This window comes from Sus scrofa, chromosome 7 (assembly GCF_000003025.6).
Source record: "Sus scrofa isolate TJ Tabasco breed Duroc chromosome 7, Sscrofa11.1, whole genome shotgun sequence".
NCBI classification, from domain to species: domain Eukaryota; kingdom Metazoa; phylum Chordata; class Mammalia; order Artiodactyla; family Suidae; genus Sus; species Sus scrofa.
This window is the reverse complement of record NC_010449.5, coordinates 111,854,380-111,869,794: the sequence shown is the minus strand read 5'-3', so window position 1 is coordinate 111,869,794 and position 15,415 is coordinate 111,854,380. Positions and strand designations below refer to the sequence as shown.

Genomic DNA, 15,415 nt, shown 5'->3' with positions numbered 1-15,415 from the left:
GGATTTAATTCCCCCATCTCCCACCGAAGTCACTCCGAAATGAATAATCTAAATCAAAACCCTTACTAGCTATGCAAACATAGCAGATCAAGGGAAGTTCGACAGCAACTCTTCTCAATCAGTTCGTTCACCCCAAGTCCTCCTTTCATAGGAGGAACTGTCTTGGGAGGACGTAAGTGATTGCACTAAGAGAGTCCAGCGGAGAATGTGGGCTGGGGAAGAAAACCATGGAAGGGGGTATGACTCCATCTCCACCCCCAGCAGGGACCCAATATTCTGGTCATCAGGGGGAACGCTATGAGTTTTTCTTACCAGATACCCAGTTACCGTGGTGTCATAGTGGCCAGCAGATGGGCAGGGCCACGTGGGATGAGATGTGGTGGGGGTAGCAAGCTGGGTGGTTTAGCACAAAGCACTTCAGATACAGTCCGTGCGTCCATAATCATGCCAATGCCCGCGTCCTTGCCTCCTCCTCACCAGCTGAAGCCACCGCTTCTACACTACCCCCGGGAAGTCTTTGACTAATCAGGCCGGAGGCTGATCTCTGTTATACTCTGTTGCTCCTTCTCCTGGCAGAACGTCTACCTAAGACGACCTTGCGTGGGAGCTTCAAGGAAGTTTGCCTTGTCACCCGCCTCACTGACAAGCTCTCCTGGCAGCACAGGGGCCACTGTTGCAGAGCACCTGCACGGCACCCCCCAGCCTGGCTGCGACTCTGGCTCCAGCTCTCTGCTTTCTTTCTCTGAATTTCTGCAGCATCTTCTCCAACCCCCTTCTCATCTTGATTACACTGAAAGGGTGAACAATCTTTGGAGTCGGCGCAAAGACTCCCAACCTTTTTCCTTCTGCTGTGAATGAAGGCATGACTGACAGTAGCCATGCCCCATTCTTGCTCAAAAACTCTCAATGGCTCCCAACTGCCTCTAGATAATTTCTAGGTCCTTAGTCTGTCGGTAAAGTTCCCCCCATCCATCCCATTAGCCAGATGACTTCTCTAGCTTACCTCTCACTATTCCATTCAGATCAGGGAGCTCAATGGGCCCTGAAATCCATCCCCCTCCCCCTGCCCCCCAGGGTTAAGCACTCTTCATCTCCAGACCTCAATCAGACCAACACTAACTGGTTCAGCCCATAGGTCTCCTCTTCCTGGTAGCAAAGTTTTCATCCTTGTTACAGCTTTTGCCTCCTTACTTCCAATCTCATGTTCATCTGATTTTCTCAGAGTTTGAAGTCAGGGCCCGTCTTTTAAAAATCTGTATCTCCTCTTCAGACCAGTGCCTTACGCCTGGTTCCCGTCTCAAGTTAAGCTTTCTCCCTGATGTTCCTAGAACTCAAACTGTCTCCTTAACTAGATGGAAAATCTCCCAGGGCAGAGTGTCTCCAATTTAAGGATCATTCACAGCCCCTGGGGATTTTGTTAATGGTCAGATTGAGCCGCCGACCCAGGTGGTCTGGGGAGGGGCTGAGACTCTGCATTTATAACAAGCTCCCAAGTGATGCTAATGTAGCTGGTCCTTGGACCTCACTTAGCAAAGCAAGGAGGCCGTCACACCTGTTGATCAGGCAACAGCTCACATCTGTGCCGCCCGGCTGAGCGTGGATGTGGGGGAATGCAGGGTTGGGAAGCGCGGTTCTGCCCTTCGAAGCGCCCAGCTAGGAAAACGCTAACGAGTCCGGCCGCCCCTCTATCCTCCCCCGGAGGCCACTTACCTATGGTGGACACGACGGTGCCCACGAAGTAGAAGGCGCCGGTGAAGTCCCAACGCTGCCGAACGTTGTCCACGCGGATGCCGGCCTCGGTGGCCTCCTCGTAGTGGCGAAGGAAGCCGCGCAGCTCGTCGCGGCTCAGGTTGTGGCGGCGGCTGAAGTTGGCCAGGCGCTCCTCCCAGCGCTGCTTGGCCTGGCGTTCGTGCGCCAGCTCCAGCGCCGAGAAGACGGCGGCGCCACCCAGCAGGTAGAGCACGATGAGCGCCGCGAGCAGCAGGAAGCGCGCGTTGTCCTCGTTCAGGTGGCCCAGGCCGCAGCTGCAACCGCAACTCCGGCCGGCCATGGCCGGACCCCCGGGGGCAGCCCCGTGCCGGGCGGCCGTGGCCTCGGGCTGACGGTCGCCCAGGCCCCCCCTCCCCCCGGGTGGCGGGGGCTCGGCCGGCGCTCAGCCCGCCTCTGGCCGCCCGACGGCCGGCTCGTCCATGACCGCTGGGCGCTTCTCCAGGCCACGCGGCTCCCGAGGCCGCCGCGTTGACCGCTCCCGCAGCGCCAGCTCCCCACGTCCGCTTTGACTCCTGGTTTCAAATCCGCTTTTTCGCCGCCGTCCCCGCCCCCTAGGAATTCTAAATGCTGAAAGGCTGAGGGACCCGGCGAAGACTCCGCTTCTGCTTGGCACGAGGAGGCGGCCCCTGTTTCCCGCTGCGGCAGTGCCCGGCTCAGAATGGGGAGGGGGCGTGGCGCATCTTCAGAGCAAACTCCGGCGGACTTGACCTTCTCCCGCTACCAAGGTGTGGGGCCCTCGGAGGCTGAGGGGTGAGCGGACAGCCACGGTCTCTGTCTCCTTGACCATTGCTTTTCAAGCCGCCGACGGCTAGGACGCCAGGTCTCAGTCGGCTGGTGTTGGAGGCCCCTCTCTAGATGGATCCGCAGTGCTGTGTCCCAGTCTCGGCGTCGCGCGGAGCCTCAGGACTCCTGGGTCCCCGTCCTGGCTGCCGGAGCCGGTCCCCGGTGGGCGCACGGACAGAAGGATGGTGCCGAGCGCCTCTCACCGGTTCCGACCTCCCGCCCGGCCCCCACGCTGCGCCGCATCCGGCAGGCTGATGCACTGGAGGAGGAGACCAGAAAAGGAGATTGGAATGAGGGGCCTCTCCCCCGGGTAGCCTCCCTGGCCTTGCCCGGACCAGCACCCCTTGGCCTCAGAGTCTGGGCGAGGGCGTCTTCCGCCCCCACGTGTCGCCTCTGCTGACTCGAAGCGCGAGCTGCTAGCCAGCCCTAGTTCCCGAGAGGCCAAGGACCGGGGGCCGCAGGCGGTAGCGGCCGGGAGATCACGACCCCGGGGGGGTCCATCTCTTGCACCCAGGCTTGGCTGCCTCAGTGGGCTCCAGAGATCTTGCGCCAGCAGGGCTCAGCGCAGGGTGCTTTCCCCCACCCCTTGCAGACCAGCCACCGGCTTCCTAGCAAACCGCCGGGGGCGCCTGCAAGAGACCGAGCCTTTCAGTGGGCGCTGGCGCCGCGCTCGGGTCTCACCTCCCGGGGAGTGCCCCCTCGGCGCCGCTCTGTCAGGACTGTGCTTCAGGTCCTCTCCTCGCAGCAGTTCTGCCCTGCAGAGCGAGGCGGGGAGCAGAGGTCCTCGCCGGGCTCTGCCTCGCCTGGTCCGCGCGCTCCGGCGCTGCAACAGGTGGAGCCGAGGCAGCGGCGGTGGCGACTCTACCCGGCCTCTCGCCTCCCCGCCGCGCGGGGCGGCTCCCAGCACTAGTCTCCGCCTACTGATGCCGGCTCTCGGCTGGGCCACCGGGGGCTGCGGCGCTCCTATCTCAGCGCTGGACCGGCAGATTCCGGGAGTGGGTGCTGAAGTGGAGGGTCAGGTGCTTAGCGGGCCTGTGTGGGCCCCTCCAGGGCCAGAAGAGGGCGCTCTGTCCCCTTCAGACACGTCTCTACCCCACCTGCGCACCCGGCCACACACTGCCCCTCCGGAATTACCAGCCCCTGGCATGTGGGAGTGAATATGAATGCAGGAAGAATAGATGCGTGGGCATCTTGGAACTAAGTAGAATCCCCCCCCCCACTTCCCGAGAGAGAAATCCCAGCCTCAGAGCCCACCCACCTAATACTCCCCAGGAGCAGAGAATAAAGAAACACACACTTCCGGATTCCAATACATCTGCCATCAGAAGCCTTGTTGCTGCTAGTATTCCTCTCCCACTCCTCTCCCGTTATCCACCTCCGAAATGTCCCTCGTTTATCTAGCCTATCGAGGGCAAGAGCTTTAGAGGGTAGCGCTTACAGGAGGAGCTTGTGTATACACTCAGGGTGAGCCCTGCAATTACTCCTCCACCTCATTTTACCATGAAAAATTTCAAGCATAAAGTTGAAAGAATTTTACAGTGAGTAGCCATATACTCAACATTTTACTGTACCTGTTTTATTACATATCTATTCATCCCTCTTTCTATCCCTCAACTCACCTTGTTTGGGTGCATTTCAAAGTAAGTTGCAGGAGTTCCCCGTTGTGGCTCAGTGGAAACGGATCTGACTAGCATCCATGAGGATGCAGGTTCGATCCCTGGCCTCGCTCATTGGTTAAGGATATGGCATTGCCGTGAGCTGTGGTGTAGGTTGAAGGCACTGCTCGGATCCCAAGTTGCTGTGGCTGTGGTGTAGGCCGGCAGCTACACAACTCCTATTGGACCCCTAGCAGGGGAACCTCCATATGCGGCAGGAGTGGCCCTACAAAGACAAAACAAACAAACAAACAAACAAACAAAAACAGTTGCAGACATCAGTACTATCCCTTCCCACACCCCTGTTCTTCCTGCATATAATTAACTAGGGTTCAGTACAGCCCTATTTACTTACATTTTCTTTTCTTTAGGGGTAAAATTTACATAGAGCGAAATGCACAGATCTTAAGTGTACTATTAGAAGAGTTCTGGTAAATGCATACATACACTTTTGCAAATTAAACACCTACCTATCCAACCTATCAACCAAATATCATCAAGTGCATATCCACATGTCCCTTCGCAGCAAATCCCCAACCACTCTCCTCCAGAGGAAGTCACTCTTCTGAATTTTTCTACCACCGGCTAGTTTTCCCTTTATAGAACTTAGTTTTGCTTGTTCTAGATCTTCGTATAAATGGAATCATTACACAGTTATGTATTCTTTTGTGTAAAGCAGTTTCTGAGATATCTCCATGTTGTATGTCTCAGTAATTTGTTCCTTTTTACTGCTAGTTTTTTTGTTTGAATATTCATTCTCTTATTGATAGAAACCAGGGCTGTTAGAAATTTTTGACTATCACAAATACAACTGTTAGGAACATTCTTGCACAAGTGTTTGTGGATATATGTTTTCATGCTTCTTGGGTAAAAATACCTAAGAGTGGAATTGTTGGGTCATAGGGGTGGTATGTATTTAATTTTATAAGCAACTGCCTAACATTTTTCCAAAGTAGCTGTTCTAACCTACAAAGTGTAGGCTTTGGATGTCCTACATTTGGCAGTATCAGTCATTTTAACTTTAAACATACTGGTGGATGGGTAGTGGTATCTCATTATAGTTTAATTTGCATTTCCCTGATGATTAATGTGCTTGTTGGCCATTCATATACCTTTTAAAATTATTTGTTGAAATATTGTAAAATTTCTCTTGAATTTCCATTAAAAATTGGTTTCTCTTTTTTACTACTGAGTTGTAGGGATTCTTTATATTGATCCAGGATATTAGTCCTTTCTCAGAGTGTATCTTGTAAATATTTTGGACAAGCCACCGACTTATTTATTTTCTTAAAGATCTTTTCTGATGGATAACGGATATGTTTTTAATTTTGGTGACCCCAATTTATCAATCATTTATTTTATGTTTGGTTCTCTTTGCATATTAAGAAATCATTATCTACTTTAAGGTTGCATAAGTTTTGGGGTTTTGTCCTTGAAATTTTATACTTTTAGCTTTTTTTTTTTTTTTTTTTTTTTGTCTTTTTTGTTGTTGTTGTTGCTATTTCTTGGGCCGCTCCCGCAGCATATGGAGGTTCCCAGGCTAGGGGTCGAATCGGAGCTGTAGCCACCGGCCTACACCAGAGCCACAGCAACGCGGGATCCGAGCCGCGTCTGCAACCTACACCACAGCTCACGGCAACGCCGGATCCTTAACCCACTGAGCAAGGGCAGGGACCGAACCCGCAACCTCATGGTTCCTAGTCGGATTCGTTAACCACTGCGCCACGACGGGAACTCCACTTTTAGCTTTTATATAGGGTTTATGATCTGTCTTCAGTTTGTTTCTGTGTGGTGTGAAGTAGGAGTTGACAAATATTTTGTCCATATGGATATCCAGTTATTTGAGTTTTACTTGCTGAAAAGACAAAAATGAATTTATTTTAGGAATCTGTCTTATTATCTGTCCATCCTTATGTTAATACCAGAGTATGCAGATTACTTGCAGCTTTATAATAGGTCTTGGAGTCAGAAGTATGTCTTCCAACTTTGTTTTTCTTTTTCTTTTTTCTTTTGGTCTTTTTGTCTTTTTAGGGCTGCACCCGAGGCATATGGGGGTTCCTAGGCTAGGGGTCTAATTGGAGCTACAGCTGCTGGCCTACACCACAGCCCAATACCAGAACTGAGCCACATCTGCAACCTACACCACAGCTCATGGCAACACTGGATCCTTAACCCACTGAGTGAGGCTACGGATCAAACGCACAACCTTATGGTTTCTAGTCGGATTCGTTTCTGCTGCATCACAGGGGGAACTCCAACTCTGCTTTTCCTTGTCAAGATTTTCTTTGAATATATGGGACCTTAATTTTTCTGTAAAAATTGTAGAATCAGCTTGTAGAAAAGCCTTGTGAGATCTTGATTAGGATTGTGTTGGATTTATTTTGCGGCGAATTGACGTCTTAATTCATGAATGAGGCATAGCCCTCAATTTATTTCAGACTTCTTAGCAAATTTTCATGTAGAGAGCTTGCACATCTTCTGCAAATTCATTTAAAGTATTTTGGTTTTTTGATCAATTGTAAATGAAATATCAAGACTCTACTTTCCAACTGATTTTCAATTTTTTTTTTTCTGCAGCTAGTGCAATGATCATACAATTTTCTCCTTTATCTGTTAATATCTTGAATTTCATTGATTACTTTTCTAATAGCCATCCTTGCATTTCTGGGATAAATTCCACTTGGGATTTCTACTCTTGGGTTTCATTCTTCTACTTCCTTTTGGGTTTTCTTTGCTTCTTTTTTTTTTTTTTCAACTTCTTTTTGTAGATGCTTAGATCACAAATTTTAGACTTTTCTTCTTTCCTGATGTTAGTATTTTATAGCTGTAAAATGCTGTTGGTGCTGGGTAGCTGCATCCTTAAATTTTTGGTATGTTTTATTTTCACATCAATTGTTGAAAATATTTTCTAGTTTTTTTTTCTTTTACCCATAAGTTATTTAGCCATGTCTTGTTAATTTAAAAAAAAAATCTGTTATTTAAGACACATTATTTCTAACATTTTCAGTGTGGTCTGTTGGCTGAAAAAAGTGGACAACCCAAAGGTTGAGAATTATGTTTTATTTGGCAGACTTTCTGAGGACTTCAGGTCTGGGAGACAGTTTCTCAGATAGCTCTGTGGGACTGTTTGAAGAGGGAGCAGAGGAACCAGGATATATAGAACTTTTGCAACAAAACAGGTAGTCAGAACATCAAAAAATTACTGTTGGGGGTTCCCTGGTGTCCTAGTGGGTTAAAGATCTGGTGTTGTCATTGCTGTGGCCCGGGTTTGATACCTAGCTTGGAACTTCAATGTGCTCTTTCTTGTGGCTTAAAAACAAACAAACAAACAAACAAAACCTCCCCCCCCTGCCCTGGGGAAAAAACCCACTAATTAAAAACCCCCACTAATTAAAGAAAACCTGATATCTCAGGTTAATGAATTTAGCATTTTTCTTTCTTTCCTTTTTTTGCTTTTTTAGAGCTGCAGCCACTGGCCTACGCCAGTCACAGTGGTGCAGGATGCTAGCCATGCCTGTGATCTACCCCACAGCTCACGGTGATGCCAGATTCTTTAACTCACTGAGCAAGGCCTGGGATGGAACCTGCATCCTCATGGATACTAGTTGGGTTTGTTACCCCTGAGCCACACTAGGAACTCCGTACTTCTCTTCAGATGCAAGGCTCTGGGCTTACTGACATCATTCCTTTGGTACGCACCTTAGCCATCCAAGGCCAGCATCCTGTTCTTTTCCATCTGGAGTCTCCTCAGGGGGCACAGCTGGGGATGGCTGTAGTGGCTTGATGGCCGCAACATCCTTTGCCGATGATAAGGCAGCCAACATTTTTCATTCACAGGTCAAAGGACTGTATTTGATGTTTTAATCTTCCCAAAGGTATTGAGACTTGTTTGTGGGATAGAATATAGTCTTAGGGAAGGGACCACATGCAGTTGAAAAGAATACGTATTCTGCAGTTGGTGGATGTAGTGCTCGATACATGTCAATTAGGTCGAGGTTGCTGATGGTGTTTTTCAGGTCTTCTGTGTTTACTGATATCTGTTCTAGTTCTTCTAACAATTATTGAAAGAAGAGTATTAAAATTACCAACTATGACTGTGGAGTCGTCTCATTCTCCAATTACGTCAATTTTTGTTTCATGTACTTTAAAGCTATTATTTAATATAAGCATTGACAATTATTATATCTTCCTGATGTAGTGACCCTTTTAGTTTTATGTCTCTTTTGGTCTCTGATAATACCCTTTGCCTTGAAGTTTATTTTATCTGCTATTGATCTAGTAACCACAGGCTTCATTACTTAACATTTGCATGCTACCTTTTCCATTTACTGTTAACCCGTCTGTGTCTTTATGGATTTAAAATGGATTTGTTGTGGACAGCATGGAGGACTTCGGTCTTTTTTCTTTTTCTGGCCAGCTCTGACAATCTCCACATTTTAACTGGATTGATCAAGTAAACTGTCACTTCAGTGATGATGAAATATACTCTATTTCCAGAGTTCCCGTTGTGGCTCAGTGGTTAATGAATCTGACTAGGAACCATGAGGTTGCAGGTTCGCTCCCTGGCCTTGCTCAGTAGGTTAAGGATCTGGCGTTGCCTGCAGTGAGCTGTGGTGCAAGTCGCAGATGTGGCTCGGATCCCAGGTTGCTGTGGCTCTGGTGTAGGTCAGCAGCTACAGCTCTGATTAGACCCCTAGTCTGGGAACCTCCATATGCCTTGGGAGCAGCCCTAGAAAATGAAAAAAAAAAAAGAAATATTCCCTATCTGTGCTGCTCTATAAAGTAGCCTATTGTGGTGACTACTGAGCACTTGAAAAGTGGCTCATGCAAGTGAGGAACTGAATTCTCAGCTTTATTTAATGTTAACAAACTTAATGTTGCATGTGGCTCGTGGCTGCTACATAATTTATGGTGTAGGAATCTGCTATGCTCCTCCAAAAATCATTTTTTAAACAAGCAGTTAACTTGGCTAAACTCAACCGTAAAACTGTCTCCCCTACAATGGAAAATAGCTCAAATTTTGGTCCAGTTCTTTTTATCCTTAGCTGTGCACGCATGGTTCAGGGGTCAGCCGGAGATGTGAGCAGAGTTTACACACGCAATGTGGGCATCTTCTGTCTGGCTCTCTTCTGCTATTTCCCTCTTTACTCTCAGAGGCTGTGGTTGCTCCAAACCCTGTACGCTGATCTCTAAGCCAAGAAGACAGCACTGGAGGTTTACCTGCCTTGTGTGGTGCAGGACAAAGACCCGACCTCAGGCCGAAAGGGGTGCAAATTTACGAAAATCACGCACTGGAGTGCCTTTCTTTCCATTTTGTTCGTTTGTTGTCTTTTTGTATTTTTAGGGCCACACCCGGGGCATATGGAGGTTCCCAGGCTAGGGGTGGAATCAGAGCTGTAGCTGCCAGCCTGTGCCAGAGCCACAGCAACGCCAGATCCGAGCCCCGTCTGTGAGCTACACCCCAGCTCATGGCAATGCCGGATCTTTAACCCACTGAGCGAGGCCAGGGATCGAACCTGCAACCTCATGGTTCCTAGTTGGATTTGCTTCTGCTATGCCACGATGGGAACTCCTCTTTCAGTTATTGACTCCCCTCCAGTTTCTGCCTGCTTTTGGTCACTCTCAGTAAGTGGCAGAAGCTCCGCCCCAGAGCTTATACTTTTTCTTTGTGAAAGAATTGATTGCTATTTGGCCCTGCCAGAAACCTGAAGTTATTTGGTTTCCCCCACAACATTTAATAATGAAAATTTCAAACATATACCAAAGCTGAATGAATTTTTATAGTTCTAACTTAGATTGTACAATTAAATTTCCTATATTTTATCATATATCTACTATCTTTATCTTTTTCCCACACCACACAGGCAGAAGTTCCCAGGCTAGGGATTAAACTCACACCACAGCAGTGACCTGAGCCACAGCAGTGACAACGCAGGATCTTTAACCCGTTGAGCCGCCACAGAACTCCCTACTCATCCTTTAATACACCTTATTTTATTTTGTTTTTATTTTTGTCTTTTTTTTTTTTTTTTTTTTTGTATTTTCTAGGGCTGCACCTGCAGCATATGGAGGTTCCCAGGCTAGGGGTCGAATCAGAGCTGTAGTCGCTGGCCTACACCACAGCCACAGCAACGCGGGATCCAAGCCTCATCTGTGACCTACACCACAGGTCATGGCAACGTCATATCCTTGTCAGATCCACTGAGCGAGGCCAGGGATCAAACCTGGAGTCCTCATGGATACTAGTTGGGTTCATTATCACTGAGCCACGACAGGAACTCCCACAATGAGTTTTTAAAAATCAGTTTTTATGGAGCTATGATTTGCATACCATAAAAATGACCAATTTGGTATATAATTTGAGGGGTTTTGCAAAGTGTAACCAATGCCACCATCATGACAGGAACATCTCCAGCACCCCCTAAAGTTCCCTCCCGCAGCCAATCCCCTCTCCCTACGCCTGCGCCCCCCTGTGCAGTGGGCAGGGGCCAGGGTGCCCCTTCAAGAAGAGGACCTGGAGAGCAAGGGGAGAGGCCGGGTGCGTTCTCGAATGCCAGGGGGAACGGATGGGAAAACTGGGCTCTTCAGAAGAGTTTACTGGTTGTTTCTAGAGAGGTGATAAGTGGCTCACTGAGATCGCAGGGTTTATTCCCCTCTCCAAAGGCAGATGCCACCAATCCAGAAACAATTAAAGATGCCCATCTCTCGAGCCCAACTTTCGGTGTCAGAGCAGCTCGGGAAGTGGGAACTCAGGCATCCGCAAGAAGGCAACCTCTGGCAGTGCCCAGATCTCCTTCAGCCTCAGTTTCCTCATCTGTAAAACAGACTTCCTTTCAGGGGTGAAGTGTCAGCTCACTTGCGGGGTTCACATGGACACGGACTCCCCGACCCCACCTTGAGAACCCGGCTTTTCCGGAGGCAGCAGGCAACGTGGATCCCTGCTTTCAGGGCAGCAAGTACGTGGGTCTGCTCTGCAGAGCTGTTCAGGGCCTGTTTGAGAGCCTGGGCCCGGGACAAGGACCTGCCTGTAAACAGAGCCCCTTCCTGTGGTATCTAGAAGCCTCCGAGTCATCCTGACACAGCCAGGACTATTCAATCTACCCCCATCTTCCGGAAACAACCCGTCTTTAGTACTGTGTGGAGGCAGTATTTGTGGGAAGCAGCTACTTTTTCAGAAGGCATGGGTTTTATTTTTTACACTTGAATTACCTTCTTTAAGTGCCCCAGGGGGAGACTGCAGCATCCGTACTTACCAAGAATCATTACGATTTATATTTAGGGAGTTCTTGCCAGTGCTCAAGAGCGCTGTTTCACTTGACTGTTAACAATAATTGCGTGCGGGATTAGCTTGATTTAACAGATGAGAAAAGGAAGATTCAGAGGCATCATGTGACTTGCCTAAGGTCTCATAGGATGGAGGAAGCGGAGCTGGGACTAGACGATTCTGCTTTTTAAAAAAATGGTTTTATTTTTATGTATTTCTTTGCCTTTCTAGACAATTCTAATGAATCCTAAATCACCTCTCAGACTTTGGTCAAATCTCAAGCCCGGGTGACCACCTGCCTTCATTCAGAGCGGCTGAACTAGCCAAGCCTAGTGAAGGAATGCATTTTTAAAATTATTCATTCATTTATCAGTTTGGTTTTTAGTGCTGCACCTGTGGCATATGGAAATTCCCAGGCTAAGGGTCGAATCGGAGCTGCAGCTGCCAGCCTACACCACAGCCACGCAGGATCTGAGCCGTGTCTATCACCTACATCACAGTTCACAGCAACGCTGAATTCTTAACCCATTGAGTGAAGCCAGGGATCAAACCATATCCTCATGGATACAAGTTGGATTTGTTAATGATGCGCCACAATAGAAACTCCTAGGAATGCATCTGAGATTGTCACCCTGAACCCACTGAAACAAAAATAACCTCCCTCTGTGCTACTCGCAGATATTTTCTATGATATTTCATTTAAAAGTGCTGGTCATGACACCCTAAACTGATTCATGAGTCACTAAAGGCTTGTGACCCAAAGTTTGAAAAGTCATTGCTCCAAATCACATTACAAGGGTTCCCTTATATATGCAGCTTTTTGGAGAAACTCGGATTTTAGAATTTCCTTCTTGGTGTCCTTTTGCTTTTGAATAGAACCTGCACGCTTGCTCTCATTATTTAAGAATGAGGCATAAGGAGTTCCCATTGTGGCACAGTGGAAACAAAACAGACTAGGAACCATGAGGTTGTGTGTTTGGTCAGTGGGTTAAGGATCGGCGTTGCCGTGAGCTGTGGTGTAGGTCGCAGACTTGGCTTGGATCTGGTGTTGCTATGACTGTGGTGTAGGCTGGCGGCTACAGCTCTGATTGGACCCCTAGCCTGGGAACCTCCATATGCCACGGTGAGGCCCTCACAAAGACAAAAGTCAAAAGTCAAAAAAAAAAAAAAAAAAAAGAATGAGACATAAAAAGCTTCCTCTGGCACAATATCAATACTTCAACTAGATTTTTTTTTTTTTTTTGGTCTTTCTAGGTCTGCCCCTGCAGCACATGGAAGTTCCCAGGATAGGGGTTGATTTGGAGTTGTAGCTGCCAGCCTTTGCCACAGCCACGGCAACGCCTGATCCCAGCCACATTTGCGACCGACACCACAGCTCACCACAACACTGGATCCTTAACCCACTGATTGAGGCCAGGGATCGAACCCGCATCCTCAAGGATACTGGTCAGGTTCGTTACCGCTGAGTCACAACAGGAACTCCCCCCTAGATACTTCTTGCCCTGGAGTGGACCTCAGCATTTTCCACCTGTCTTTGGAGACCTCTGCACTGATCCCTCCTCAGCAGAGGCAGTCCATGGTCTGGGAGGCTTGCATCGAGGATGGGCATAGGACCCAACCTAGCTAATCAGATGTATCAGAGGGCTTCGGTTGGCACTACTGGGAAAGAAGTATTTATTTCCTCTAGAATGACTGGCTGGATGTAATATGGGATCCTGGAGCTTAGGGGTGGTGGTGGAATCAGAATTTCAGCCTCCGGGTGGACAGAGCTGACCTGGGAAAGATGTCCATGTTTTGGAAAGCAGAGCCGAGAGACTTGGAGACAGACAGTTACATTATGACTGTGGCATTTGCTGAACTCATGTTAAAGTCTCTTTCGTATGCTCAAGCTTCATTAATCTGGTTTCTGTAATTGTAAAGGCATCCTGACTATTCTTTCATAAAAATATTGATAAAGTATTATTAAATAACACATTGTCAGAGGCTTTTAAGTTTTACTAATGTCACTGATCTGAAAACAAAATCAGCCTTCAGCTCTCATAATGCTAATTTCTAAAGAACCTATAAACATAGAGCCACCCAGATCACATACAGGGTGGCTTCATCTGTGTCTTCAGGGCCACAAAAGGACACATGCTAGCTCTGTGACCTTGAACCTTATTTTTTCTCTCATAAAATGAGGTATAAGCTACCCCATGGTGTAATGATGTATGTAAAGTTAACGACAGCCACAACCCATAATAAATTCCCTACGGACGCAATTTCTCCTTTGTCTTTCCCTTCTGAGCTTCGCTTTATTTGTGTGCATTGAGAAAACTGCCATTGCAGCTGGGCTCTCCGAAAACCTTCCTACAAAGGGAACAGGAGAAATTGAACCAAATGCCTTCAACCAATTAACATCAGATTGTAGTTTCAGGAGAGCTTCTGGTAGACCTAAAAAGAATAAGGGGTCATTCATACACAGCAACTGGATTCTGCACTGAAACAGACTTGCTTGGAACTCTGTGAAAACTAGAATGAAGTGGTACCTAGACTTGTGATGCTTTGGCTCTGTGATTGCTCACCATCTGCCTTTAAATGTGAGGAGCCCTCTTTTCAACATATCCCAGGCTCCCGATTTCCTGGGCTGCCGTTCACCGTCCCCTCTCAAGCATCCTCTGCACCCCCTTTCCTTTGTTTAGGTCTAGTGAGTCAATAGAAATGCCAGGTTTCAGAGCACTTAATAGCACAGACTAAACAAGGCAGTTTTCAGCCCTCAAAGTTCTCACTTAAAAGGAATCGGCTCTCCTGTCAGGTTCTGGCTTAAGTAACTCAGTAGCTCAGCCCCACCTGCTAAGGTGGCATTTCATGGTTGATTTCAAGTACTGCTAGATGGTTCTGTCATGCCAGCCACACACTGTTCCAGTGGATGAAAGTGCACCTGTGCCTGAGGCTGGAACACCTGTCACACCTGCTGCCTCACAGCCGTACCGCCCGCATTCAAATTCCAGCTCTGCCCCTGCCAGCTGTGTGATGCTCTGGACAGATAATTTTCTAAGTTCCCCCATCCATAAAATGGGGGTAATAATAATATCTCCTTGATCAGGTTATTATGAAGATTCAGGTAGTTAGTATGTTTAAAACACAGAACAGTACCTAGGACATAGCAAGTACTCAGTGCTTGCGGCTCAGTGTTACTCCCCAGGGACCAGTGGGCAGAGACCAGGCTCAGAGGTGGTCTCTGCCTTCACACTGGGCTGCTGGTATCTCCTAGGAGCCCCTTTCCTGGCCTCTGTCTCAGCTGTTTTTTTTTTTTTTTCTTTGTTTTTTGTCTTTTTAGGGCTGAACCCGAGGTATATGTAAGTTCTTAGGTTAAGGGTCTAATCGGAGCTGTTGCTGCCAGCCTACGCCAGAGCCACAGCAAAGCCAGACCCAAGCCGCGTCTTCAACCTAAACCACAGTTCATGGCAATGCCAGATCCTTAACCTACTGAGCGTGGCCAGGGATTGAACCTGCATCCTCATGGATACTAATCAGATCCATTTCTGCTGAGCCATGATGGGAACTCCCATCTTTTGTTTTTGAGTGTGACTCTTACTACGTAAGCAAGGGCCACTTTATTACTAGTTGATGGAAACAAAACAAGAAATTAGTTTTGTTCGTAGTGGGTTTGCCTTGGGTGTTGCTTGAAATTAATGGGCTACTAAACTTGGGATACTTTTCAAAGATTTTACCTTAATGGGATCTGACCTATGCATGACAGCGTCAATAGAATTTTGGATTTAATCATATACAGTAGTCGAACTAATTTATTTCTGCCAGTCCCTGAGTTCCTGCACAGGCTTCTGTCATTATACGCTGGTGTTACAATTCATATCATTCATGCATCAATATAATTGGCATGTTTTATGAATATAATGAAGAATGCCTACTTAACCTTTTTTTTTTTTTTGAGGTGTTCATC

At 47.7% G+C, this 15,415-nt stretch overlaps 1 protein-coding gene across 2 annotated transcripts in view; it reads right to left on the bottom strand.

The window, feature by feature from the left end:
- Nucleotides 1-3,324, bottom strand: part of KCNK13 (potassium two pore domain channel subfamily K member 13) — a 114,834-nt gene extending 111,510 nt beyond the window's left edge. Inside the window, exons 1-2 of one of the 2 annotated variants that reach the window (XM_013978363.2) lie at nt 3,235-3,324; nt 1,711-2,812 (exon numbers count right to left, since the gene is read on the bottom strand). In XM_013978363.2, the coding sequence (XP_013833817.1) occupies nt 1,711-2,050 (340 nt within the window). In that variant the 5' untranslated portion in view covers nt 2,051-2,812; nt 3,235-3,324. Of the gene's footprint in view, nt 1-1,710; nt 2,813-3,234 lie in introns of those variants that run through there. The other variant, NM_001244596.1, reaches the window with a different exon arrangement.